This window comes from Aythya marila, assembly GCF_965140915.1.
Source record: "Aythya marila genome assembly, chromosome: 17".
NCBI lineage: Eukaryota > Metazoa > Chordata > Aves > Anseriformes > Anatidae > Aythya > Aythya marila.
In genome coordinates, this window is record NC_139058.1 from 4,077,003 (window position 1) to 4,103,904 (window position 26,902).

The 26,902-nt window shown below is 46.8% G+C and overlaps 2 protein-coding genes across 5 annotated transcripts in view; one reads left to right on the forward strand and one right to left on the reverse strand.

The window, feature by feature from the left end:
• Window positions 1-2,673: 2,673 nt before the first annotated feature.
• Window positions 2,674-3,795, forward strand: LOC309884989 (apelin receptor A-like; the record flags this gene model as incomplete). The annotated part of the gene is made up of 1 exon (XM_082774506.1): window positions 2,674-3,795. Exon 1 carries the CDS (start codon window positions 2,689-2,691, stop codon window positions 3,793-3,795), a length of 1,107 nt encoding a protein of 368 aa, XP_082630632.1. The 5' UTR covers window positions 2,674-2,688.
• A 5,329-nt stretch (window positions 3,796-9,124) lies between these two features.
• Window positions 9,125-26,902, reverse strand: part of MORC2 (MORC family CW-type zinc finger 2) — a 43,626-nt gene continuing 25,848 nt past the window's right edge. For 3 of the 4 annotated variants that reach the window (XM_082774219.1, XM_082774218.1, XM_082774220.1), the window contains exons 10-26: window positions 24,478-24,557; window positions 23,456-23,538; window positions 22,436-22,521; window positions 20,581-20,721; window positions 19,872-20,026; window positions 19,593-19,721; window positions 18,324-18,429; window positions 14,118-14,250; window positions 13,705-13,779; window positions 13,201-13,581; window positions 12,664-12,804; window positions 12,518-12,572; window positions 11,757-11,898; window positions 11,220-11,411; window positions 11,027-11,120; window positions 10,153-10,341; window positions 9,125-9,446 (exon numbers count right to left, since the gene is read on the reverse strand). In XM_082774219.1, coding sequence (XP_082630345.1) covers window positions 9,378-9,446; window positions 10,153-10,341; window positions 11,027-11,120; window positions 11,220-11,411; window positions 11,757-11,898; window positions 12,518-12,572; window positions 12,664-12,804; window positions 13,201-13,581; window positions 13,705-13,779; window positions 14,118-14,250; window positions 18,324-18,429; window positions 19,593-19,721; window positions 19,872-20,026; window positions 20,581-20,721; window positions 22,436-22,521; window positions 23,456-23,538; window positions 24,478-24,557 — 2,251 coding nt within the window. In that variant the 3' untranslated portion in view covers window positions 9,125-9,377. Of the gene's footprint in view, window positions 9,447-10,152; window positions 10,342-11,026; window positions 11,121-11,219; window positions 11,412-11,756; window positions 11,899-12,517; window positions 12,573-12,663; window positions 12,805-13,200; window positions 13,582-13,704; window positions 13,780-14,117; window positions 14,251-18,323; window positions 18,430-19,592; window positions 19,722-19,871; window positions 20,027-20,580; window positions 20,722-22,435; window positions 22,522-23,455; window positions 23,539-24,477; window positions 24,558-26,902 lie in introns of those variants that run through there. The other variant, XM_082774221.1, reaches the window with a different exon arrangement.

The window sequence follows — 26,902 nt, forward strand, 5'->3', positions numbered from 1 at the left end:
GCTTTTCCACACACCAGTGACAAAATCCTGCTGCGTTGTCTGGTTGTCAGTTCAAAAAAGGAACAAGAAAATGAGGAACAGTTTTGAAAGAGAAATGGAGAAGACAGGCAAACATGGTTTAGGCAGAAAGCTCACAGGGAGGTTACAGTATTCTGCCTTCTTCCTGAATGAGCCCAACCTGAGGCTGAAATGTGGACCGTTGGGAGGAAATGCGTGCCTCACAGTATATGTGATTTGCCTGCCACCGCTGGAAATCAGCCAGGCTACAGACACTGCACTGGTCAGAACACTGAATTTTAGGACCACTAGGGGGACACCAGAATTATCCACCACTCCAAACATAAATAAATAAATAAATACATACATAAATACATAAAAATAAATAAAAATAAATGCCAGCACATCAGGATCAGGACAAACGAGCTCCTGCTGTCCCAGATGGCAGTCTTCTTTGCTGGAGATTTTGTGCTGAAGCATGTGAAATAAAATGATGTGGTGCTTTTTTGATTTTTTTCCCCTCTTTTTCCTTTTTTTCCTCTTTTTCACCCCAAAAGTCCTTTTAGCTGGATTTCCTGGCTTGAAAAGCTTTTTTTTTCAACCTGCTGGCATTTCATTTGCTCAGGAATTAGGTTCCCTTTGGAGCAAGGTAAGAGTGGCACTCATCTGCCCAGCCCTTGACAACTGATCCAACCATCCCAGTGCAGACAACCCTGCATGACTACAATCTGCAGCAGGTGTGGGGCACCCCTCCTGCTTGCCCTGAAGTCCCCTGGGATGCCAGGTTTAGCACAGCAGGGCAGCTGAGGTGGAAGGAAGGCTTTATGGTGTTGGGCAGAGAATGGGAGAGATGCAGAAAGGCCCTGCTGCCATGGGAGACACGATTCCTGGCTCCCAGTACTTACTGATCTTGATTCAGAGTTCACTTTGCTCACGTCCCACTGTGGCCACAGGCCTTGGCTGCTCTGAGGGACTCAGCCCCTCCAAGGAATCCTGTTGCAGGGGAAGAAACAGTGCAGATGTACGGTGGTGACTCAGGAGAAGCTGTGGCTCACCTGGCTGCAGAGTCTCACCCCTGTCAAACGCCAGTGAGGCATCAGATCCCACATGCTGAACTTGCTTTAACGTGCTGCGGTAACACACAGACAGGGAACAGGAACGTCCTCTGTCCCAGTGAGGGAAAAAAACCTCTGCTGCAAGCAAACAGCCCACCACAGCCCAGCGCTCCCTCCCCGCTCCTGGCAGAGCTGCAGCTGGCCACATGCCACCCTCAGGACCAACACAGGGGAAGTGTCTTCTGCAAGGCTCTCCCCGAACAAGGACGTTTTTATGGCATGTCTGAGAAGAGGAAAAAAGAAAAAACAGACCCGAAATACAGAGACTGTGATCAGCAGGAAACCAGCCCAGCGGACAGAGAATTTTGCTTCCGGAGACTTTGCAGATGCTGCTGGCTCCAGGGCTCCTGACTACAATCCTGCCTGTTCCCAACCCTGAGCACAGCTGGGGGGTACGAGGATGCTCCGTGGGTGCAGCAGGCCCAGTCCTACTGGGGAATGCGTAAACACCTGACAAAGGGGCTCTGCTGCCACCGAATGTTGCTGACAGGGACTGACCCGACATGTCCAGCTAGACAAAGTCCCACTCAGCCACAGTGTCATCCCGACCTTCCCCCTCACCTGAAACAACCCGTGCTAAGAGCTCCTTCTCTTGCTCCAGTACCGGCACTGCGGACACTATGCGTGCAGGCACTATGCACTGTGCACGCTCTCCTCCTGGACATTACGCATGCAGTCTGTTTTTCAGGAAGTAGCCACTTTCTCCTTATCATCAGGGAATGAGGGCCTGACAATTGTTACAAGAAACCGGCCAGGACAGATAAAATGAACTCAGTTCTGCCATTGAGAAATCACAGCAAATGTCCAGGTCTCCTGGAACACCCCTCCACCTCTCTCCCTCTTTTCTGTGTGAAAAGTGCTGGGGGAAGGCGTGAGTTACTGACGGGGAGGTGAGGGATGGTGTTTCACAAGGTCAGGATGCTTTTCGGCTTGCTTCATCTTCCCCTAGACCTGCCAGCCCTACTTATCCAAGGCTGTGCTCTGGCTTGGCATCACCAACAAGTGCAACAGAATGGTTTTGTGCAAGGATGGGGCACCAACACCCCCAGAGCAGGGACCCCCACAGGCTCCCCATGCTGAGCACTGCTCCATTTCCCTGCCGTGCCCTCTGTGAAGCTCCCGCAGCATTCACTTTCTGCCCTCCCTGCTCACCCTGCATGTTTCTAGCCTGGCTTACAGCTCCCCGCTGGCACTCCAGCACCCGGCTCTGCCACAGCATACGGCACACGCTCCCCTTGGATGGCTGGCAGGGATTTGGGCTGTGCTGCTGACACCCGCCTAGGTCATTCCGAGAAGCAATTCACAACCAAAATCTTCCCACCCGAGCCTTTCCTCTCCCAATACCCTTGTCCCCCTCTGGCCGCTGCCCCTGCGGAGGGGGCTGCGGGCGATGCTCTGCCGGGTGGGCACCGATGCGGGGCGCTGGGCGGGGTTGGGGCGGGGGTCCCGGCGCCTCCTGGGGGCGGGGGTCGCGGCGGGGCCGCCCGGTGCGGGGTCTCGGGGGGGCGGTGCGGGGCGGTGCGCGGCGGCTCCTTTTTATAGGGGCGCTGCGGGGCGCGGGGGGCAGCGCTGCGCCATGGAGTACGGGGAGCTGGACTACTACTACGAGGAGGAGGAGGGCAACGAGACGGGGGAGGCGTGCGAGTGGCAGGCGGACTGGGAGGCGTCCTTCTCGCTGCTGCCCGCTCTCTACACGCTGGTCTTCGTGCTGGGGCTATCCGGCAACGGGCTGGTGCTGCTGACGGTGTGGCGAGGCCCGCGGGCCAAACGCCGCTCCGCCGACGCTTACATCGGCAACCTGGCTCTGGCCGACCTGGCCTTCGTGGCCACCCTGCCCCTTTGGGCCGCCTACACGGCTCTGCGCTTCCACTGGCCCTTCGGCGCGGCGCTCTGCAAGCTCAGCAGCTACCTGGTGCTGCTCAACATGTTCGCCTCCGCCTTTTGCCTGGGCGGGCTGAGCGCCGAGCGCTACCGAGCCGTCACCCGCGCCGCTCCTCCGCATCCCCGCACCGCACCCGCTCCCCGTCGCTCCGCCGCCGGCTCCTCCGCTCCTCTGGGCCCGTTGGCTGCGCTCTGGGCGGCGGCGGCGGCGGCGGCGCTCCCCGCGCTGCTGCTGCGGGAGGCGCGGGGGGGTCCCCGCAATCGGACGCTCTGCGACCTGCAGCTGGGCGGCGGGGCGGCGCGGGCGGCGGCGGCGCTCAGCTTGGGCACGACGGCGCTGGGCTTCGCGGCGCCGCTGCTGCTGATGGCCGTCTGCTACTGCTGCGTGGGGGCCGCCGTTCGCCGCCACCTGCGCCCCCGCCGAGCCGAAGCGGCGGCCCGGAGGAGGTTGCTGCGCTTGATCGCCGCGCTGGTGGCCGTCTTCGCCGGGTGCTGGTTGCCTTTCCACCTGCTGAAGAGCCTCTTCGTGCTGGCCGCCGCCGGGCTGCTGGAGCTGCCGTGCGCGCTGCTCGGCCTCATCTCGCGGCTGCATCCCTACGCCACCTGCCTCGCCTACCTCAACAGCTGCCTCAACCCCTTGCTCTACGCCTTCCTCGACGGCCGCTTCCGAGCCCAGTGCCGCCTGCTGCTGGGGCTGCGCGGGGCTCGCCGCCCGCCCGCCGCCTCCGCCGCCGCCGCCTCGTCCACGCTCAGCGCCCCGACCCAGCGCTCCGAGGTGCCGTCGGGGGGCACCAAGGTGTAGCGGCCCCAATAAACGCCCGTTCCGCCGTCCTAGCCTGCTCCCTTCTTCGTCCGGCTCCGCCCGACGGGGCGGGTTGGCGGGCGGCGTCCCCGCAGCCCCCCGGGGGCTCCCGAGGGAGGGTTGGGAGCGGGGCCGTCGGGGGCTCCGCCGCCAGCCTCCCCCCCCCAGCGGCTCCCGGTCCGGTGCCGGCTGCCGAGGCTGAGCCCTGCGTGTTCCCGGCTGGGGGCATCCCCTGCACCCGCTGCGTGGGGCCGCTGCCGTGCGTGGGGATGCTTCGGGCTCTGCTCAGCACGGGCATGGTCGCTGTGCACCGGCCACCGCGCTGGTCGTGATTGTCCTGGGCTGCTGCGGCTGTCGCCTCCGGGGTTAACGGTGACACAGGGATGTGTCCCCTTCCCCAGCGGTTCCCCTCAGTGAGGGGTGTCTGGCGTGTTGGCTGTCACCTCTCCAGAGGACTGCTCTCACAGCCATCCAGTCGCTGTCCCCACTGTCTTGCTTTCCTTCCAAGCCATGTCCTGGACCCATCTGGCCGGGTCCATCCTGGGCTCAGGGCATCTGTGCACTGCCACGGCTGGAGGCTCGGCTCTTCTCCCCCCCCCCCCAAAGCTCCTTAAGTCAAAGGGCAGTTTTTTGGGCCCAGCTTGCCACGAGCAGGAGCTCAGTGTGTTTTCCTTGAACCCAGATGTGCCAGCAGTTCCCTGGGTGCAATATTTCCCTGGGCTCCTCTCCCCGGGCTACAGCTCTGGCCCAGAATCTGCTCCAGCAGGGGTCTTCCACAGGCCTCCGTTACTGCAGGTCCACCTGCTCCACCGGGGGCTCCTCCACAGGCTGCAGCGTGGAGATCTGCTCCGTGTGGGACCCATGGGTGCAGGGGGACAGCCTGCTCCACTGGGGGTCTCTCCACAGGCCGCAGGGAACTTCTGCTCTGGCGCCTGGAGCACCTCCTGCCCTCCTGCTGCATTCACCTTGGTGCCTCCAAGGCTGTTCCTCGCTCCCCTCTCTCTCCCAGCTGCTCTGTAGCAGCACTGTTTTTGTTTTTCCTTGTCTTAAATCTGCTCTCACAGAGGCACAAACATCACTTATTGGCTCGGTAGCGGGGCCCTTATCTAACATGGGGCAGCTTCTAGATTCTTCTCACAGAAGCCACCCCTACAGCCCTCTGCTACCAAAACCTCGCCACATAAACCCACTACAACCACAGATGTGAGAAGCCTCCTGTGCTCACACAAGAAGTGCAGGGTGGATGAAGGTTAAAAACCAACCCATCCTACTCTGGCTGACCCCTGGCTCGGGTACGATGGGGCAGGGGCTTGCACAAAGGCAGGCAGAGCCAGGAAAAGGATAAGAGGGGCAGAGGAAATTGAGAGGAAACAAGGGGGGATGTGGCCCTGAAGGATAAGGGCACGTGGAGTCCCTAAGGGGGTGGGGGGTCATAGCCAGAGTGTGTGCCCTGGGAGCCACAGTGCTGCAGTTGGGGTGTGCTGGCAGCAGGAACACCCCCAAAATAGCTCCTAGCCCACCCAGGACCAGGCAGAGTCCTGTGGGACCAAAGGCACTGCTCCTGCCAGGAGAGCACACAGCAGGTGAGAAGCCACCAGCCCCTCTGGTAGCTGTGACAAGGGCCCTCTGTGCGCTCACCCGCAGCAAGCTGCCAGCCCTAGGCCCTGCAGTACCTCGGGCTCGTGGTGATGCTCAGTGGTTCCCTTTTCTCCCCCGGGGCAGCCGCCAAACCGCCCCTTTCACGACAAGGGAGCCGATTCCAGGCAGCTGCAGCAGGAGCTGACGGCTGCCAGGAAAAGGAAGACTTCATCCTCTTTCCTCCCAGACAAACACTGCGGAGCCAAGGTCAGGCTGGGGGTGCCCCAGCGGTGGCTGGCGATGCCTCTGCCATCACGAGACGTTTCCCCGGAGACAGGGCAGCACCAGGGGCTGGCACAGCCACACGTGCCCACGTTCCCAGGCGCTGGCAGCCCCCGCGCAGACAATGTGATGCTTCATGAGCTTGTGGCAGAGCCTGCTCAGAGGCTCCCAGCCTGCAGTCCCCACCTGGCAGCTGAGCTGGCAGCTTCCTTTCAGCTTCCCCCGGGGCTCAGGGGAATTGGAAGGGGGAACGGCCCCAGTGCTGGAGCCGCACTGGGTGGGGAGGGCACGAGAAGCCCAGACCTGCAGCTCCACAATGAGCTGCCCCTGCTTTCCTTGGCAAGGCCAAAGCCACGGATTGTGGTCAGCACAGAGAGCTGCTCCTTCCCTCCAGCAGCCTGGATCCCCTCCTTCCCCGTGAGAGCGATGGGCTCTGCAGCACCCAGTACTTTACACAGCCTGGTACAGCAGCTACTTTGCACACAGGACTCAGTAACATCATCCTTAGAAGGGCCTTACTACCCCAGCCCTGTCCCACTCACCTTGATTAATGATTAAACGCAGCAAGGTCTAGCTGCTTCAGCTGCAGCAGGTGAGGTATTTTCAATAGGCAGCTGTTTTAGCCTCCAAAGCTGCAACAGGGACAGCCTTGCTAGATGCAAAGGTAGAACACCATCACTGGAAAGGTTTGTGATGCAGAAAACTGGTGCAACCTCTACCCTTGAAGATTTTATGAGGTCAGACAGAGGGCCTTGAACAACTGATACAGCTTTTGAGTACATCCTGCTTGGAGCAGAAGGTTGTTTAGACTTTGTTCCTGTTTTCCTAAAGGCTTTAGTAAAAATCAAATGCTCTATATAGGTCTAGTTACCAAGGTTATTAAAAAAAATATTCTAAACAGACGCAGAGAAGGATGAGCAGAAAGGTTTTGAGAATGTTTTTAATTAGCACTTAAAAGCTAATAAAAAAAATAAATAAGCACTCTTGCCTTCCTTTTCCTAGCAACATGGAAATTGAGAGGGGACAGTTACACATCAGTTGCACTGTTGAAAGTAACTCTAGGGAAGAAATATAACTCAATCAAAAATATTTGGTGTGAGAACAAAAAGATGAAATGCCTTAAGAGAAGTTAAAACTGGAAAAGAGATGTTCCCAGAGAACAGAGGAGTAAAAGTGTGTAATGCCTTCCTAACAGGAGAGGAGAGGAAGAGTAGGGATCAAACTGTTTCATGAAGCTTAAGAAACACGTCAGGACGATAGGTTCCACATTAGCATACTCCCTCGTGTTATGAAATAAAGACTGCAAGCTGCATAATCTTTCAGCTGTATTTTAATGAAATCTAGTTCGGAATTCCTGCTGGCCACCTGAAAAGGACAAAGATTTGTTTTGACCTTAACATAATATTCAGGCTCTACAAAGGGAACATCACCTGATGAACCAGTGTGCAACTGCAATTAACCAATAAACTGCAATTAACTTCCAATATCACAGAGTCACAGAACGTAAGGGATTGGAAGGGACCTTGAGACATCATCTAGTCCAATCCCCCTGCTGGAGCTGGAGCACCTAGGTCAGGTCACACAGGAACACGTCCAGGTGGGTTTTCAAAGTCTCCAGAGAAGGAGGCTCCACAACCCCCCTGTGCAGCCTGTTCCTGTGTTCTGTCACCCTCACCATAAAAACGTTTCATCTCATATTTAAGCAGAACCTCCTATGCTCCAGCTTGCACCCAATTGCTCCTTGTCCTATCATTGGGTGTCACTGAGAAGGGCCTGGCCCCGTCCTCCTGACACTCACCCTTTACACATTTATAAACGTTAATAAGGTCACCCCTCAGTCTCTTCTTCTCCAAGCTAGAGAGACCCAGCTCCTTCAGCCTCTCCTCGTAAGGGAGATGTTCCACTCCCTTAATCACCCTCGTGTCTCTGTGCTGGACTCTCTCAAACAGTTCCCGTCCTTGAACTGAGGGGCCCACAGCTGGATGCAATACTCCAGATGTTGTCACCAGGGCAGTGCAGAGGAGGAGGAGAACCTCTCTTGACCTACCAACCACAGCCCTTCTGCTACACCCCAGGACACAGGACTCCCACTCGACTCCATCCCATTGACCACAACTCTGCCTTCTTCCCTCCAGCCTGTTTACAGCCCACCTTGCTACCCAATCATCCAGACCACACTTCCTCAGTTTAGCTGCGAGGATGCTGTGGAAGACAGTGTCAAAGGCTTTACTGAAATCAAGATAGACCATGTCCACGGCTTTACAATGAGCTTGTTCCTGCATTTAAGGAACACTGCCCCTCCAACCCAGGAATGTGCAGAGTGGTTGGGGGGATGCTTCTTACCTTCATTTATAAAGGGAGTCAGGGTACACACATTCTGAAAAACACTGATCAGTCTCAAATTGTATGCTATTCTTGCAATATGCTTTCTTGACCTGAAATGCAGGCAAATAAGTAAATCTACCTTCTCTTCTGTTTGTTTTTTTTTTTCCCCCCCCCCTATGGTATGTAAAACTTAGGAGTTGTCTAGTACTATATATTATTACTGCTTGAGATTTTTTGTGCAACAGATGTTTATTTTTTTTTTCTCTACAACATCTGTTACACATTCAGCCACCAAAACAGCTCCAAAGGCCCATTTCATTTGGTGTTCCTGAAGGTGAGAACATTTCGGTCGCACAGTGTTTCTTTACGCCACCAGGCTGCAGATTTCAGTTTCCTGAGCACTGAGTTCATAGGCATCCTGTCCTAGCAGACCTGAGATGATGGCTAGCCAATGAACTCAAACCAAGTCATCTGTGCCACAAGCGGTCTACTAGGAGCTGTAGTGCAGCCTCCAGCTGGGAGGAAGTTGGAAAAACACTGTCCTTGTTGCTGACCCAGAGCCAGATGCAATTCATCAGTGCAGGGCTCCAGATTACAGCACTCTAATTAAAATTACCTGGAACAGCAATTGGAGCAAAGCAACACAAACCTCTATCTAATGATCACAACCCATTGAGAGTCACTGAGGAGGCCACGCTCTTTTAAAAGTATTTTCATCCTCTGAGCTGTTAGCATCATGACAACTCCATCTACTTACAGAGACTTATTGAGAGACCTCATTGCGCTGGCAAATGCCAATCCCCTACCCCCACACCCGACTTTGCCAGAACCTTCAAGATTTCATCCCTGCTACCCATGCTCCCACAGAGACTGTTTTGATCTCCTCTGTGTTGCTCAGATTCCTTGCTTGGATTTCTCTCACCCCAGGTCAGCATCTTGGAAGTCAAAGTCCTGACTTCTTCTTCCACGACTCAAGACCTAATTTTAATTTGCTGTCAGATTCCTATTAGAGACAATGTGCTAGGCATGATGTTCTGGTCTTTCAGGTTTAGTATACGCCCCAGATGCAAAAATGGGTACCCACACGTTAACCTCACTAGAAACATACAGCAACCCTCCCATCATACCAGGCACAGTTCCCATGTCTTTTAAAAATAAATATTTATAAACAAAAGTAATAGATTCAAAGAACTACAATGTTAAAAACTTTCCTGCCAAAAGCACGAATGTCTTTTTCATGTAAAGTCACAAGAACGAGTTGTACATCAATACAAAGGAAGTACTGTCTAAAAACCCTCTCCTCTCATCAGCTGTCACAGTCCTCCACCGCAGGAATCCACATCTCCGTAGAAGAAACCAGCTCCTCTGCACTTCCCTAGGATGTATAATGGGGTCATTCAGTCTCCCTTTGTGATCAGGTCCTCGATATATGCATCCAGTTCATCATCTGTATTAATGTCAATGTCCTGAAACCAGAAGCACAAGAAATACTAGTGAAAAAGTGAATCTTGAAGAGCAGTGCAAGAATGAATAAAACAAAATGCCTCCTTGTACAGCAGCACAGCATCCTCTGCAGCATTTGTCCTGATCATCCTTTGCATCTTGCCTGCCAGCACTCTCCAGGAGTGCACAGCTGCACTCATCTGCTGTGAAAGCACTGCCAACTTCCCTTCTCAGAGCCTGGCAGACTTTATTAGTATTTTTAACATTATATTACATGAAATAATGTTTTAATATTTGATAGTATATGTAATAAATATATTTAATCAAAGTTTTTTATTTGAAGTACTGTTTAAAGCCTTGCATTTCTATACAAGGGATTCAGAATCTAACACCAGCTTCCTGCACGAGGACAGAAATTCCTGCCGTGCCATGTTTAATAGCACAAAGCGGAAACTAATAAAAACTGTGTGCTATGTACACAACACAAAAGTTCCAACTACAAAAGTTAACACTCCTCATGGCCACTAAGGCCTAGATCCTGAAAGGTGGGCGGCAGCAGCAGCACTTAGTAGCTTCTGATGGTCTGGGCCCAAGTTGAACCAAACTGAGTAAGAACTGAAGCACAGCTAAATCGTAGACTAAAACGTCTCAGGTGCCTGAACTGGCCTCGGTCTGGTGAAGGTTGCTACCTGTGGTGCAGTTCTGGTTTCACACCCCTTCCTCACCTACCTCCTGTACTTTCTGCAGCAAAGCCACAATGTTAGTCCTCAGCTTCTGCAGTTTCTCTTCTGTCTCCTTCAGCTTTCTCTCTGAGTTGCGCAGGCTTTCTTCACAGGCTTTGGCCCGGGCATCAGCACGTGTCTGATATGAATTGCACAGGTTCTGCAGACCCACTTCATACTGTTTGAAATATTCTTTCTGTAGAAGACAAAAAACAACAGATGGCACCTTAAAAAAAAGGCACCAGCTGTAAAGAAAACCACAGCACCTGCAGCTTCCAGAAGAATCCAGCTACCAACATACTATGACTGAGCTGTTGACTACAAACTCTTTTAGCATGACCATCCTTACCCACAGGGTGGTCCATCTGTCAAATTCATGTCTTTCCAATTTAAAGACAATGATATCACGGGGGACAGGTGGGCTGTGAATCTTTAAACTGTGCTCTATTTTTGTGAGCCTGGACATCTGGAGATGTACAAGGGGCGTTAGCGTCCACGTTCTCTTATTTTTCAGATTTTCTCCGCATAAGTTGGACTTTTAAGACTGGGGCATAACAAACAGATGTGCCTACATTTCATTTCTATGTATCTCTAACCTGGCCCCTGCCCCTCTTCTTTAAAGCTTAACTGCAATGGACAAGAACTCCAGACTGTAGCAGCCAACAGGGTTCTCACACAGATGTATGGTAATAAAAAATTCCTCATCAAAATCTTCTCTCAGAAAAACTGAGGCACGCTTCAAGAACTCTCATTTTTTTCTCCACTATGTTAATCATGCTAAGGATACAAATAACTTCCATAGGACGCAGGATTGCCGTAAGAATGGAATGTGTAAGGGAAAAAAAACAAAAAACTCTTTTTTCTAGATGTACTGAACTCACCAAGGGAAATGCCAGCAACCCTTCTGAACTCATGGAACTCAGCTCCTTCTTGGAAACAGGAAAATTTGGAGGCAAGAAGTATCGCAAACAATTCCTATGCAGGAAAGAAAAAGCAAAGCCAGAGTTTGAGATTGAGATTGAAGGACTAGAGCAATCAGGCTGCAGCAGCTCACAAGCAGCACTGTGAACCCACCGAAGGATTTGAACTAGCAAGTCTACTGTTTCTTGGTTACTGCTCGGTCCAGTGGTGTCTGGCTCAATTCTGACACAGTCTGAGGTAGAAGGTTCAGCCACAACAACCCCCTCTTCCTGCTGTGTATCTGGAGTCTGATACTCTGGAGACGGAGGCTTCATCAGTCTCACATCCTCACTGCCCTTCTCTACCCTGAAGACAAAAAAAAAGGTGGTGGGGGGGAAGGGATACATATGTTTTTCTTACATCAGCCGTATCTGAAATACTGTTAGCTTCATCAGAACCTGTACACATCCATCACTGAGACTTCTGGATTACGTAACAGCTGCCTCCACAGGAAGATCACACTAAAATGAGCAGACTGTACTGAGTGTGTTGTGTTCATACTTTGAAAAGCAGATGGACAGTCCTGAGCGCACACACTCTCCCTGATATGACAGCAACATATTTTTGTCTTCAGCACCTGTGTAAGTAAAACAAGGTCTTCCTCCTGAAAGCAAAACAAGCCTCCAAAATCTAGTAGCTGAAGATAGTTACCAGCGATCTCTTGGTGTGGTGTCTGTGGGAACATAATCAAACTTCACCTTCCAGCGCACTGCATGCTTGCCCATTTCCACAGCTGTGACTCGGCCTGTGAACCACTCCTTGTTTACACGCACTTCCACATGCAGCCCTTTATCTGAAGGGAAGAAGACAGTAAAGATGTTTGCAAATTCAGGTGCTGGAGGGCACCTTCTGCATGGTCATTAGAGAAGACAGCCACCCTCATCTGTGAGCGAACCTACAACTGTGACAATTCTTTCAAGCAGTACATGAACCACCACGTTCATACAGTTCAACTCCTACTTAGAAACATTAATATGCAAGGAAATGATACGGCATTCTCAGATACTGTTTCTCTTGTATTCTAGGCAGTTTGATGCATGCTGTTCAGGCTTGTACCGGACTAGGACAATTTGCTATTATCTTTCACAGAAGATCCTGTCTGAAGAACATTATTTGAGATTTTTCTCACAGCATGACATCCATCTACGCAGCTGAACAGCACAACAGTTAAGATGATGCAGCTCTCATATTATGGGTCTTCCTACACCACAATGACTCCTGTTCAATCAAGGGGTCCTGAAATTTTGTTTCACTTAAGAGTCATCTCATGGTCTAGTACCCGAATTTACATGAATTTTTGTTTTAAAAAGCTCATTAACAGAAAGACATGCTTAACCAATGAATCTAGTTCTGCAAGAGCTCTTTTTCATTATTTTATATACTGGAAAAGAGTTCATGGGTTCATTTCTCACCTTTCTGAGCTTTCTTCAGTTCTGCTAGTTCTTCTTCTCCTGCACTATCTGTGAGCTGTAAGCAGAGAGCTCAGATTAGCTGTCTCCTGACAAGATTATAAACACTTGACAAATATCTTCTGCTGGGGAAACCAGTGCACTCTCACCTCTACCACAACCTCACTGGAATCCTTCTCCTCTTTCACTGCCACAAATTTGCCCCGTTTTGTCTTCTCCTTCTTGTATTCCCCTTCCCCCTCAGACACCTCCTCTGTGGTACATAAGGTCCTCTTCCGGGTTGTGGAGGCCTGCAGAAGCAAAAAAGCACTAGCTATAATTCAAGTACACTACCAGACAAAATCTTTTATGCAAATATTTAAAAATTTTTAAAAAGCTCCACACTCAGTATCTTCCTTTGATATCTTAATTGTTTTTTCATGAAGGATTTAGAGGGTGCCATATGATAACATAAGTCCTCAAGTCTACCATTCCGCACTTTTTTTTTGTCTGGAGAAATAGTCTGGTCTAACAGGAAAAAGATGAAACAAGCCTTTATTAGAGGTGTAGAATGGCACTCTAACCCAAGAATAAAATAGGAGTTATCTTGTTCTGTGCAGAGAATGAGGCATAAATCCCATGTGACAGAGAAATATGGGTTATGCAGAAAAATTGGTAAGGATAGTTTTCATCCCTTTGAATCTCACCTGTGGGCATTTGACAGTGGCAGATTTCTTTACTGTTGGCACCTTGGCAGTTTTTGAGCTGGGTATCTCACGTGGGCTTTTGGGGTTCTGCAGGACAGCAGTGGACGGTTTTGTTGCTGTAGCTGTTTTGGCAAGAGTTTTTGAAGTGCTATTAGACTTTCCAGCTGTCACAGTATGGTGGTGCGTCCTGGAAGTACTGGCCTCCTCCTTGGAGAGAATGCTTGCCAATTTGGGAGAGCTAACAGTTGAACAAGCTGGAGAACTCTTTTTCAGCTGACTGACAGACCTGGGAAGAGGCGTAGCTGGTGGTGGTCTGCTGGGAGCATTTTTAATTACATCAGGTAAAGGAGGAGATCGCGGGCGCTGAAGTCGAGTCTGTGACTGGGTGTTCCAAAACAGATTAGGGTACAGAGAGAGGAGACAAAAAAAAGTCAGGCTTTGCTTTTCAATAACAGTTAAGGATAGCACAGAAGAGTACAAAGCCTACAGTGGTATCCCATTTACCTCCCCTGTGGGCCGTGTAGTCACTTCTAGAGGCAGTTTTTTCAAGTCAGCTTGAGACCGAATTGGAGTGGTTTTCTATTAAAAAATGAAAAAAATCAGAAAATTTATTTTTGAAAGCTGTCAGAACCTGCATGAACCCATACTAGCAAACAGTCTTCCAGTTTAAAAATCAGTAATTGCAAAGCAGGTATTTTCTGCTGTCTTTCAAGACCTGGAATCCAGCAGTCCCCCCATCATCCTAGCAGGAAATACAATCTAAGATGCTTGTTTAATACAACAACCCCTACCCCATGAATGCCACATGGCATATGTGCTATTACAGGCTGAGACAGATTTTATTCTCAGCATCACCTGCTTGCACTAAGGAAGTCCCTGGAAGCCTGCTATGCTTAGCAGGAGCCCTTCCAATTTACCTGCAGAGCTTCCAGTTTTTCCTGCTGCTGGCGGATTTTCTCTGTCAGTTGTTTCTGCTTTTCCTCTTGTGATTTCAAGTCTTTCTTCAGAGTTCCTAGTGGTACTTTCTGCTTCTGCTCTGCAGCTTCACATCTAGGACCGAAGAAATGTAAGACAACCTCAGCAAAGACAGCAGTACCTGCACCATCTGTCCCACACAGCACCATCCCCGTGTCCCATCCCCAGTGCAGCAGTAAACCCCCCTTTCCTTTCTGCAGAGGCCACTATCTCAAAGAAAGCCATTTTCTCCTTGGGAAACACACATGATTTAAGGATCAAAACCACAACCAGTAAGAAACAAACCATTTACACTGGGAATTACCAACTCAGAGCCCTGGAGCCATAGTAAACAAAGTTTGGGAGCTGACAGGTATACAAAGACAGGTAAGAATTTGACTGCATCACCATACCGAGGACCTCTTTCTAGCTTGCCCTGAGAGAGACTTGTAATATAGGTTCTTGGGGAGTGCAAAGGCTGTAGGAAAGTGACCCAAGTTAGACACCAGCTACAGGATGATCACCATTATCTACACAAAGGCAGCAATCCTCATGGCACACAAGCTGGAGGCCCCTGACCCATGCTGGCAACAGCAGTGCTTCCCAAAGCCTCGGTTGTCCCTCAGACTATGCAAATACCTGGAACAGAATAGCTGGGGGACAGCCAAAATACAGCAGTAAGGGTGTCCAAATCCATGGCACAGGGAAACGGGAAGAAACATCAGAGAGTAGAGCACTTAAGAAGGCAAGTTCAAAAATACAGGGACTGCAAGTACACCCTGCTTTCTGTTGGCACCAACAAAGGCAAAGGAGCCTCTACAACAACTTCTGCAGAAAACCTTCCTCATGTAAAGGGACACAGTGGCACTCACTGATAGAAAGGGCAAGTGAGCCTACTCAATACAAAAATATTCGAGTTATTTATCCCTCCAGAGTGAGATTTCTTTCAAAGAAGGTGAAATGAGCGGAAATTTGGATCACCTCTCCAAGGAGTCTTGCCTGCTCTTTCCCACCTCCCTGGAAACAGGATGTGTGCACCCTGTGGAAAAGTAAAGAATTCCAACTCATGCTCCAACTGAAATTCCAACATGTTTTCATATAACGTACAGCCACACCATTCCAGATTTTTAAGATATTGCAAATATAAGAAATGTCATTTATTATTAATTCATATTTCCATCAGGTTAATTGATAAAAGAGCTTGTCTGCACATAGGCAAAAGAGCACAAAGGGAAATGTGGGGGAAACCTGAATAACACCCTTGCTTTGGCTACTCTCAGGCCATCACAGGAGTCACCAGCCCTTCCAAGGCCCATGCCCACACGCACAGAGTCCCAAATGCACTTCAAGGAACCCAGATTAAGTATTTAGAGGAACAGGCACCCCATTTGGGCTCTGGCAGGGCTGTCCAAGGGCAGCCTCAGCCCCAGTGTCCAGTCAATGGGAATAGCTCTCCAAAGCATCTTTTGGATCAAGGGGAGGAACCGAAGGCAGGGTAAGGAGGGGATTCAGATGATTTTGGGAGGAATAAACATGGGAAAACAAAGAGATAAAAGGATAATAAGGATTGCTGTAATGTAAAGAGGAGGCTGGTCAGTACGCATGTAGGGCCATGCCCTGCACCTGATCAGCACTGTCCCATCTTCACATTCAACTCCATTTCTGGCTATTTTCTTGAGTGAGGGGCTCTATTCTGTGTGAATGTGTGTGTATGGGGGTCTGAGTGCCAGCAGCTCAAGTGGGACCACAGCTCATAGGGGCCTGTGTGCCTGGGGTGCACCAGCTGCAGCAAATGCAGGTGTGCAAGGGAATGTGTGCTTCACAGCAAACGTTGGGCCAGACATGGCAGCAAGGAGGTGAGCTGGCCTGGGAGCAAGACCTCAGAAAAAATGCTTACTGGAGGGAATGGGGAGTCCTGACCAACTGCTGCTGAGGGGTGTGGGATTGTAGGTAGGGGTGTGGGAGTCTCTAGGCAGGAGACACCGGCGAAGAGCAAAGATCCAGGATCTGCTACCAAATGGACGGTGTGTCCAAAGTGGAAAACTGTGGGGTGTATAGTGTGCAAGTGTCAGTGTGTGTGTTTCAGGGGGGTGATTGTTACATCTGTCCACACGAGGGGGTCTGTGGGAGTTCAGGTCCCATATATCCCACTGCAAGTAGCTATCAAGACAGGCAGCAGAGGGCAGCAGATACGGATGGCCCTCATCCTGACCAGAGGAGAAAGAGCAGGATGAGGTTACTGGTGTGCTTTGTGTTTGTGTCTGAGTGCTGAGAGTGTCTGCATGTGTTGAGCTGTACAGCCAGCTACGTGTGGTGTATCTGTGTCTGTCTACTGGGAATACATTCCCAGCCTTGCTACTGCTTCGACCCAGGGTGCTGGAGATGTGGCAGCCTCTTGTTGGTCTTGCAGATTTGGCTCTGCCCCCAGGAGTTTCATCTAAGGACATCCATCCTGAGTGAAACAGCCCCCATTACAACTACATCTCAGAATGAACACACAGAGCTACAGGGATGTTATCACCTATACTTTTCAAATGACAAGGGCCAAAGGGAAGAAGCTAGAAAATCAGTATTTTCCCAATATCAACATAAACACTTCTTGTAGCTCTTCTGGTTATGGATATATCAAGGTTTTGATTCCAATTAACAGATTCTACCTGCATTCATTTGTATTTAAAACACTAAACCAAGGCTCCTGACTTACAGCCTAATCAGCTTCTCTCATTATACAACAAAGATAAGAATCAAATTCTAGCAGTGTCTTTCTCCACAGACAGAAAGGAGAAGCCTAGAGCAATAATTTTTCTTATTCAAAGAAGTAGTGAACTCTGCTTAATCTTATAATAATGAAACACACCTTTGGTATGAATCAATGTGCTGCTTCCTCAAGTGAACAAAATGCAATTCTTGGGCTCACTGCAACTCAGAGGTGTTGTTCCAGCTTGTGTGCCTAATGAGTTGGAGCAACAGCAGCAGCAGAGACAACTGAAAAGACTGAGCACTGAACCCATGTTGCTCCCAGCCTCCACTTAGGACTATTCTTCAGTTGCTACCTATATTAAAGCTAACATGCATAAACTATAGCTACAATCGTATCTCCAATGGCAGTGCAGAAAAACCATAAAGGAACTAAATTTCACAGAATGGCTGACATTAGAAAGAAGTTTCTCAAGACCATCTGGTCCAACACCCTTGCTCAAGCAGGGACACCTAGAATGGGTTGCCTACGGCCATGTGTAGACAGCTTTTGAATACTTCAAGACAAACTCCAAACTCTCTTTGGACAACCTATGCCTATTACCACTCGCATGGTGAGTGACCTTGAATTTCCTGATATTCAAGGGGAAGCTTCTGTTTCAGTTTGTGCACATTGTCTCTTGCCCTAGCACTGGGCACCACTGAAAAGGGCCTGGCTCCATCTTTTTTCACCTCTCCTCAGGTACATACAGATCATTGGTGAGATCCCCTCTGAGCCTCCTCTTCTCCAGGCTGAGCAGTCCCAGCCCTCTGAGTTTCCCCACAGCAGAGGTGCTCCAGTCCTTTCATCTTGTGGTACGTCACTGGACTCCCTCCAGTATGTGCATATCTCTTGTACTGGGCAGCCCAGCACCGGATACTCTTTACGACTGACCTCATTAATACCTCAACTCATCAACCTCCCTGTACTTGTCAGCAACACTCCTCCTGATGCAGCCTAGGACACCGTTGGCCATCTTTGCTACAAGGGCACATTGCTGGCTTATGCTCAGCTTGGTGCCCACAAGGACCTCGGGTCTTTTTCTGCAGAGATGTTTTCAGCTGGGCTCTCCCAGTATGTCCTGGTGACTCAGGCTGTCCCCTCTCCTGAACCTCCAACCCACCCTTCCCAAGAGGACGGGGAAAACTTCGCCCTTCTTGCAGCATATGATCCACCCTTCCAGTTTCGTGTCATCAGCAAAGTGGCTGAGGATACACAATGCAATGTGCCATGTCCATCCATGTGTCAGCTCCAAATAGGTATGCCATCATCATGCATTCACAGACTCTGAGCACAGCTTACAGGTGTACCATACAGGTATAGAATTCCTGTCTATCCCTCCAACAGTTCTCAAAGAATGCATGACTAGAAAAAAAAAAATAGTACAAATAAGACACACTGCAGAAAGTTCTTTATATTAACTGATTCTTACCTGTCTTGTTCAGGATCAGGGTTCATAGAGCATACCCAGGTATCAGGGTAATTCTTCTCCACTGAACTCAGCTGGAATGGGAGTGTTCGCCACTTCAGACACACATCTATTAAGGTAATAAACACTTTGCAAGTCAGAAATATACATCTTAAGCCACAAAATCAGCTTTTACCCCATAGCACTTCTCAAGCCTATTTAAAGTCCAAGGACCACACCAATTTCCTAAATATATCCAATGACAATTAAGACCAGAGGCAAAAAAAGAAACAAACAGGCTATACTAAGTCAATTTTTGCTCCATGTTCACAAAGTACTTTGACGAATTCACATTTCACATTCACTGCTGTAATGATAGCACTTACAAATGAAACTAAACAGCCTGTCCTGAAATCACCACTCATCTCAGAAGGCAGGCTGTCCCTTACTGGTATCAACACCCAACACCTCAGAGATGTATCCACTAAACTTAGGTAATAATTTAATACATTTTAGATAAGCCAGATGTTCTGGAAACCAAATCTAGTACATGATTGGACTACCAGAAAATCAACATCTTAAAAATCACATTTTGCCAAGAAAAGGCAAATATTCTTAAATCAGTCTCTGGAAAGGCTTCACAGGCCCTGGCAGATGTCAATAGAAAAGGTCAAGAAGAATGACAGGAAAGCTCGTCCTCTTTGGGAAGTTTGATGGCTCTCTATCAAAAGAGAAAGTGCTTATATAAAGATCTCCCTTCTTCCAGCTGGAACAAGGACTTAGCCATAGCCATTGAGGGGTGAACAAAAGACAATCTTCATTAAGTTCAAAAGATGACTGTAAATGGTTCCTTTCTGTGATGACACCTTGAGCCATTTAACACACCAGTGCATCAGAGTAAAAGTTACTTGACTATTTTCCATTGCCTATTGGGGAGTTTTGGATCTTACTCCATTGTTGGGCTCTGGTCAGTTCCAGTTCAGATGACATTTTGAAGCCCATTCTCAATTCTGCTACTGACCACACCAGTCCCATTCTGTGAGTGCACCTGAAGAAGAACCTGAAGACTGTGCAGGAAAGAAACCTTACTTTAAGATGTTTAAAAGTGAGACAGCAGATGTAAGCAAGGGCAACTCACAAAAGGAGACAAGCCCCAGAAGGGAGCAACGATAGAGGAGGTCACCTCAAATCTCCTACCCATTTAGCTGCTCCCCAGCTGCAGACAGGATTTCCCTCCCTCTCTCCCTTTCCCAGGGAGGACCAGCCTCCTAATTGCAGCCTGGTCAGACGCACCACACTGAATCGTGGTAGGAATCTCCATGGCTCTTCGGCGTTTGTAGCGCAGTTCACTAGATGGAGGCTGGTTCCAGTTTGCTGACAAATAGCCAAATTCATCCCAGAACTTGATGATACCCTTCTGGGCTGGAAAACAAAAAGCCCCCATTCAGTACGGAGCTATTATCACAAAAATCACCACCTTCACTCTTGGTTGTCCTCCCCCTTAGCTCCTTTCCAGCCACCAAAGCCTCCCCTTCCAGCAGCTCGTAAAAGCAGCTGGTGAAGCTTCATTACCTATAGCTACATCTTTCCAATACTGAGCTAAATGCTCTCCCATGGCCTTCAACAAGTGTCGATATTCTTTGGCATCAGCAAAGTCTTGTTTATTATGGGTTGGTTCCAGAACCAAATAGGGCACATCCACTACACCTACTACTCCACCACATGCCCTGGAAGAGGAACACACAGTTATGAGCATCATTGAACTACTAGGTCAGTGTTCAGACAAGCAACATTGAAAATAGTGGATTACAGAAACACGTTCCTGCAATAATACTATTCTGAACTTACTAGATTTCTAAACCAGACTTTATTCAGACTTAATATTTAGCACTGGTATTTTTGAAAAAAAGCAAGGTGGGCTCAAATATTTGTATTTGCTTTCAAGACCAATTCTCCCTGTCCCTAGAATGAAGTAGTATTGCTACCAGTATTCACCTGTTAGCCCCAGACATCAGTAACAAGCATACAAGGCTCATACTGCTCTAGGTATGACCAAAATTTGTGGTCATAAAAAATAACTTTTTTTTTTTTTTTTAATTTGGGAAGCTAGGGAAATACTGAGAAATATAAAAATACATTTTATTTGCCAGAATCCACACTGAAGGTTTATAAAACGAGACGGTCTCATGCTCATGAAGAATGATTATAGCAAGGCCAAAGTTATGTGTGGGAACATGCCAGACTTAAGCAAATTATTGCTGAAAAATCTCCAAAAACTCACATGCCACCCTCCAGCTGTGGGCCCACCTTCTCATACATCTTTATCAGCCGACTACAGTTATAAATAAACATGCCATCCAATTCACGCTGCTCAATATTCACACCAAAAATAAAATTCAGTTCTTTGGGTTCCTTCAATGCCCTGTAAAAGAATGAAACAGAACCTTTGAGATACTAAAAATAAAGATTTTGGAATCAAAATTATTTGCTAATTATTAGACAAAGGGCATGAAAATTCCAGCACCTTTGAGCATTAAGGTTTTGTCTAAAAACTTGTCCTATATTCCGCTATTTCTAACAAAAAAAAACAAAAAAATGTTTTTGTTGAAACATGATACTGAATCACATTACAACTGAAGACTAATTAAAAAAATGACTTTGCAATACAAACATCAATTTAGGCTGGACAGTATCTGTTGAAGCAATTTAATTATTCATTTGGATACATTTTCTCCTATAGGAATGGATTTTGGTTTTTATTTCAGATCTACGTTTTGAAAAAAATTGCAGTTGAGTCTTATGAAAGTACTGTTAGGCACAGACTGGTCCTCTATGTGATTTTGGTTCATATCTTCTAGATTGAAATAAATGCTAAATCAAGCATGAAAATTAAGATTTTGATACAAAACTACAGTTTTGATATTCAGATTCTTGGAAAGTTCTCGTAATTACAAATTTTATAATGTTATTCAAATTCAAATAATGTTATTATAACGTTACTCAAAGCTTGAAAGCTGAAGAATACAACACACAGCCAAAAAGAACCTTTTTTTTTTTTTTTCCTGGAAATGACAGGATAGCAATTTGCATGATTTCTATCTTATTGTGATGACTTCAACAGAAGTTGGCCTCAACTATGTTTGTGAGCACATACAGATTTTCTGAACCTGAGTCTTTGATTATCATGAATTGTATTTCCTGTGATGCAGAAAGCCTCAAGAAATTTAGCAGTGTTGTAAAATCAAACAGAACCTCTTTATTTAATAGAAGTATTGCTCTTCAAAGACTAACTTACATGGATTTCACAGCTTTCATGAAAACCACAGATTGTTTTTCATGAGGATACCTGTTCCAGGCTGAAGGTATCATCAAATGAGGCCAAATTTTTTAACAATTAAAAGGCATAGTCTACACCACTGTCCTACTCATTCCTCTGATTTTTGATCTTCCATTTTTCCTCTAATCATCAAATTTTTAAGCACTAACGTGCATTGTTCCAGTTAAGTCATTTCACTTCTCTAAGTGGTTAGTTGAAGATACTTGGAATTCTTTAAAGTTTAAATTCTTGAAGATCTCTTAACTGTCTACTACTACCATCAGATACTACGAGAACCTGAGCTGTGCATTCATGAGCATTATGCAGTAATAATACACAACTAAAAATTAGTGTACACTAATTTTTTTAATTAGTGTACACTAATTTAAACTAATTTTTCTCAAACGTATATGACAAATTTGCAGACAACTGATATACAAAAAGAGAAATATTCCTGTGGTTAAATAATAGCTTTAATTGTAACCAGAGGTTTTTTTTTTTGTTTGTTTTGAATTGTAACAGATAAGTGAAGCAATGAAAAAACCTTATGTGAAAACCAGGTAAATATCTCCAAAACAACCAACCAATCAACAACAACAAAGCCAAATTCAAATACTTCTTACAGCAAGATGGGAATAGCAGAAGTAACCAGAAGACCAAACTTGTGGTTAAACAGGCAGGGCATATAGAGTACTCACAAGTATTTAAGCTTTGAGCTGAACTGCTCACCCCACCACATGAAGTAAAGCAGAAGAAACACTCAAAGCACATGGAGTGAACAGCCTGAGAAAATCAGAGCTTTCAACTGCCTTTTACTCACCGCTGCTTTGCCTCCTTAATCCTTTTCTTTACATCAGCCTCCCGGCGCATGGTTATTGCAGAGTTCTGGGCTTGACGTAATGTCACCTGCCAAGAGGTATTTCACAGTGAAATTCATGAAATTAACTCACTTCTGAGATCTTTTTGAAGGGGGAAAAATTGTAGAAAGAATGCACCAACTGTGGAGGACAATAATTAGCACACCAAAACATTTAGGGTAGCACCAGTTGCTGCCTTGGTTAAGTAGCTACACAGTTGCTTGGAAGAAAATATCCAAAGGCAACTAAACATCTGATGTAACTAAAACCACACAGCAAATGGTTGGACACAAAATGGAAATAGATGGGCTACTCAAATGCTTTTTTTTTCCTTCCCCATTAGATGTCATTAGGAAGGAAAGTAATTTTATGCTAATATCACCTGCTGGCACTTCCCACAAATCCTCTTTCCACCTAAGTGCTGGCTAGACCTAGGCCTTAACTACCTTTCAAAAAGCCCCTGGTCTCAGCACAGGAGCTGTGGCTTCACAAAGTACCATTCAGAAGGAAACAAAAAGAACTCTCTAGCAACAGCTTGAGAAAACTTAAGAGCAAACTGCAAGGGCAATCAGAGAGAATAGCCAAAAAAAAAACAAAAACAACATTTTTACTTCTGTTCAAATACTTAACATTCACCCAGACTCTTCAGAGAACATCAGATATAGCATCTTCACAGTAAAACTCAAATAAGGCATTGCCTTCCCACCTGATATTGTGTGCTGTATGCATGGGAATGTCAGCATGCTTCTTGTTCAGATTGGAAAATAAACACGTTCAAGCATGTCCTGTGGTGACGACACCACACAATTGCCTGGGACTGAACATTGCTGACAACTTATCTCCAACAGCAGTCACCACCTGCTTCCCATACCAAAGTGCTAAAAGGAGATGCTAATCAGCCAGTTCTCTGCTCCAAAAGCACAGTTCTAAACCTTCCCCCTCAATACTTAAAATCCAACTCATTGGAACAGCAAAAGTCTCACCCTGGACTCCCGCGTAAGGTCCCCCCCGAGGCGCAGCTCAAGTGCACGAGCTTTACTCTCTGCTTCTCGAGCCTTGTCCTCCGCTACAACACAAGGAGAAAGAACAGTATTAGCCATTTAGTACAGACATCATATCATCAGGCATTCATCTGAGGTAACAGATTTCCAAAGACAGGATTAACATATACAAGGGAGAGATGACGAAGTAGCATAAAAAGGTACAAAATAAAATCTTATATATGAGAGGATACCGTTGACAAGCCATCCTAAACTTGATCAGCAGTCACAGTCAGTATTACATAGTACATAATACACAATTCAATCCTCTAATACATAATTCATATATAACATGTCGTACAAGTTCAAGATTCCTTGTTCTCTATGGGTTTTCCTCAACATGGGTTGGGATGACTGATTTGTACGCTAAATTTATGAAATATAACAAAGATATATGCTATATATATATGTTCATGTTATTTCTATATCCTGAATGTCCAATACTGTCAAATTTGGTTTCTCCTGAGGACAAGACATAATAAGGAAGGCAGACTAAATATACAAAGGGTAGTCTTGAAGCAAGAAAAAAAAAAATCAACACCCAGATCAATCAGTATGTATCAGGTGATAGAATAAAAATCTGTGTTCAAACAATTGCCTCAAGAGGGAAGTAATACAAGGAGAAGAGAACCAAAAAGGTAAAGATATGCAAAAAGGTGAGAGCAGAACAATGGGATAACAAGTAGGTGAGGCTTCAGGTGGAGCAAGCGGAGAGCTGTGCATTTAAAGGGTTATTCTGTACCTGTATTCTCTATAGGAAGTGGTATTAGGGAATTATGTAAATTCCCTCCACTGCATGGAAGCAAGTCTCAATCGCCTGTAATTACTGTAATAACTAACTGCCTGAGCAACCACAGCCATCACAGAAACAAGCAATCCAGGTCATATCCAGCAAGATAGCCTCTTTTATTCCTTTCTTTTGCTACAGCAAAATCAGGATGTACATGCATAACCCAAAGACTCACCTATCCTTGCCATGTGCTCTGCTTTCTTCACCTCTTGCTCTGCACGGGTCTTGAAACGATTTGAGGTATATTTGTACATCCTGTGATGATCAAAACTTAATTAGCAATCTCAGCAGTAAGGTCAAACTGAGATTTCATCACTGTATTCCTGGAGAAAAAGATCTTCACATTCTACTCTACTTTTTTCAACAGATTCAATAAATGAAGGAGGTTTACATATCAGTAACTGGGCATTTTTGGAAGTACTTAGGACATATCTTTAAGTCAGAGATGCTTTAGCTGTTGCTGCAACCACAATACCCCCTTCTACATTATCCAGTGGAGGTACAACATATCCCATATTCTTGGAAGAAATCCCCAGGTTAAGGGGAACTAGTTCAGAAGTGAAAAAGAGGACAGAATATATTTATAAAACTTCTCCAAATCCTCCCATTCTACACAAACGCCCCTTCCTCTCTCCTGCAAATGGCCATCTACATATGCAGTTCCACAGTTCATGTCTTTAAGCAGGGCGAGCTCAAAGCCTCTAGGTGGTATAGGAATTGTCTGAACACAGCTTCAACTTGCAGCTTCAAAATTTCAGGACATTTCCATATGCTACACATGTGACTCACAACCTTGTAAAGTGTTTGATTTGCAGTGACTTGTTTTACCTTCCCTGTAACGTGAAATGCCAAATGCAGATTACAATCTAACTATGACTATTGCAGAGTAAAAGAGGCAAAAGCTTATGAGTATGCGTCACTTCTACATAGAGGTGTGTAACTGGGGAAAGAGATGACGCCAAGGATGACCAGAGCCTGGAAGAACTTGAACCACCTTGGACATGAGGTTTTGGAAGTATCCAAAGGAAAATCCTGTCTAAAATACATTTTTATGGAGGCAAAAGGAAAAAAAAAAAAAAAAAAAGAAGAAAAACAACTCTCATCCATTATGCCAAAAGTAAAAGCCACAAAAATGCTGTTTTTATATATGGGAAAATGTAACAACTTAGAGCTTGATTGACCAGCTCATTAAAGTAGGAGGAAACACATTTAAGTCCCAATGAGGTAAGATTCCCCCAAATGAAATATAGTCTATCAAGATCCGTGAGAAATCACCTTGCACAGATGAAAAAGATTGGTTATGTATGGTTCTGTGGGTGAACACGTATGTGCTCAGATGTCAGGAACAGTCTCACTATCAGAAATCCTTCACTCTCAAGTCCAGTAAACTCAAAACACAAGCACAGTCCACTTAAACGCATTTCTGCATGTAGTAAACTCCTTTGCTGCTACTCATAAGGACCTCCTCATTGCAGATAAAGCAGACACACACTAACTCTTCCAGAAAATCACCCAATAACCAGAGTAAGGTTTTGTGTGCACAGTCTCTTCAAATCTACTTAAAAGGTGATTTAAGCTACCTGGAGCCAAGAGCCAGAACGTACTCTGAAAACCAGAACTACCTTCAACATGCTGGCATAATTACATTACCTCATCCACATCCTGCCTTACTTTCCTGGCTGGGAGGGAACAGGGTGAAGATGAATTCTCTCAACACACACACCTCTTGAGACAGAGAAGTACTTGAGCGTGATCACAGACAGCTTTAGAAAGTGAGGTACACCTCACCTTTCCAATAGGACACACAGAGCACAGCTGTGGAACAACCCAGAGAGGCAGTGAAGGATGTCATCCCAACTCCACGCCCTCCTCCCCAGTCCTACTCCCCGTACCAGCTTCAGGTGCCTGCAGGAGTGTTCAATATCCCAAAAGCAAACCAAGGACTACTGGAATTCAGATCTGGTTCCAGATATACTGTTCCAGACTGACCATTTCAAGAAAGAAGAAACCAGCCAGCCATTATGTTTCACTTTAGTTTCTGACTCCAAATGACTTTGGCCACAGCCAGGAAAGCCAACATTTAAGTGATCTGGAACATCGTACCTAGCAAAGACATACGTAAGACCAATAGACAAGAAATCCAGATGATATGATAGCAAAACATTCATTCATCTTCAAGAGGTTCATTACAATCGTCCTAGAGTGCCCTCATAAAAGTGAACTCCTTGCACGTGGTTCAATAACACATGGTTCACAGCAACAGTCAAAGAAAGCAAAACAGCACATGCTACTTCTGCAGCCACCAACACTGGATGTCTGCTGCGATCACTGGCCATTCAGAGGGCTTACATACAAAGCGACATGCAAAACGGCCTGCCTCCTTCTAGCTGTACAGCCTGCACTGCTAAACAAGTTCCAACAGTGACCGTGGGAGGAAACAGATGAAGTAACTCTTTCAGAGATGAAAGCAGCTTCCAGGGAGTCTGCTACTGTGGTATCACACCTACAAATGCTGCTGAATGATTTGCACAAAACCAGCCTGCTCCTGACTCCTGGGCATTACAGGCTCCAGAAAGGCTTTGAGAAGTCTCGCACTGATC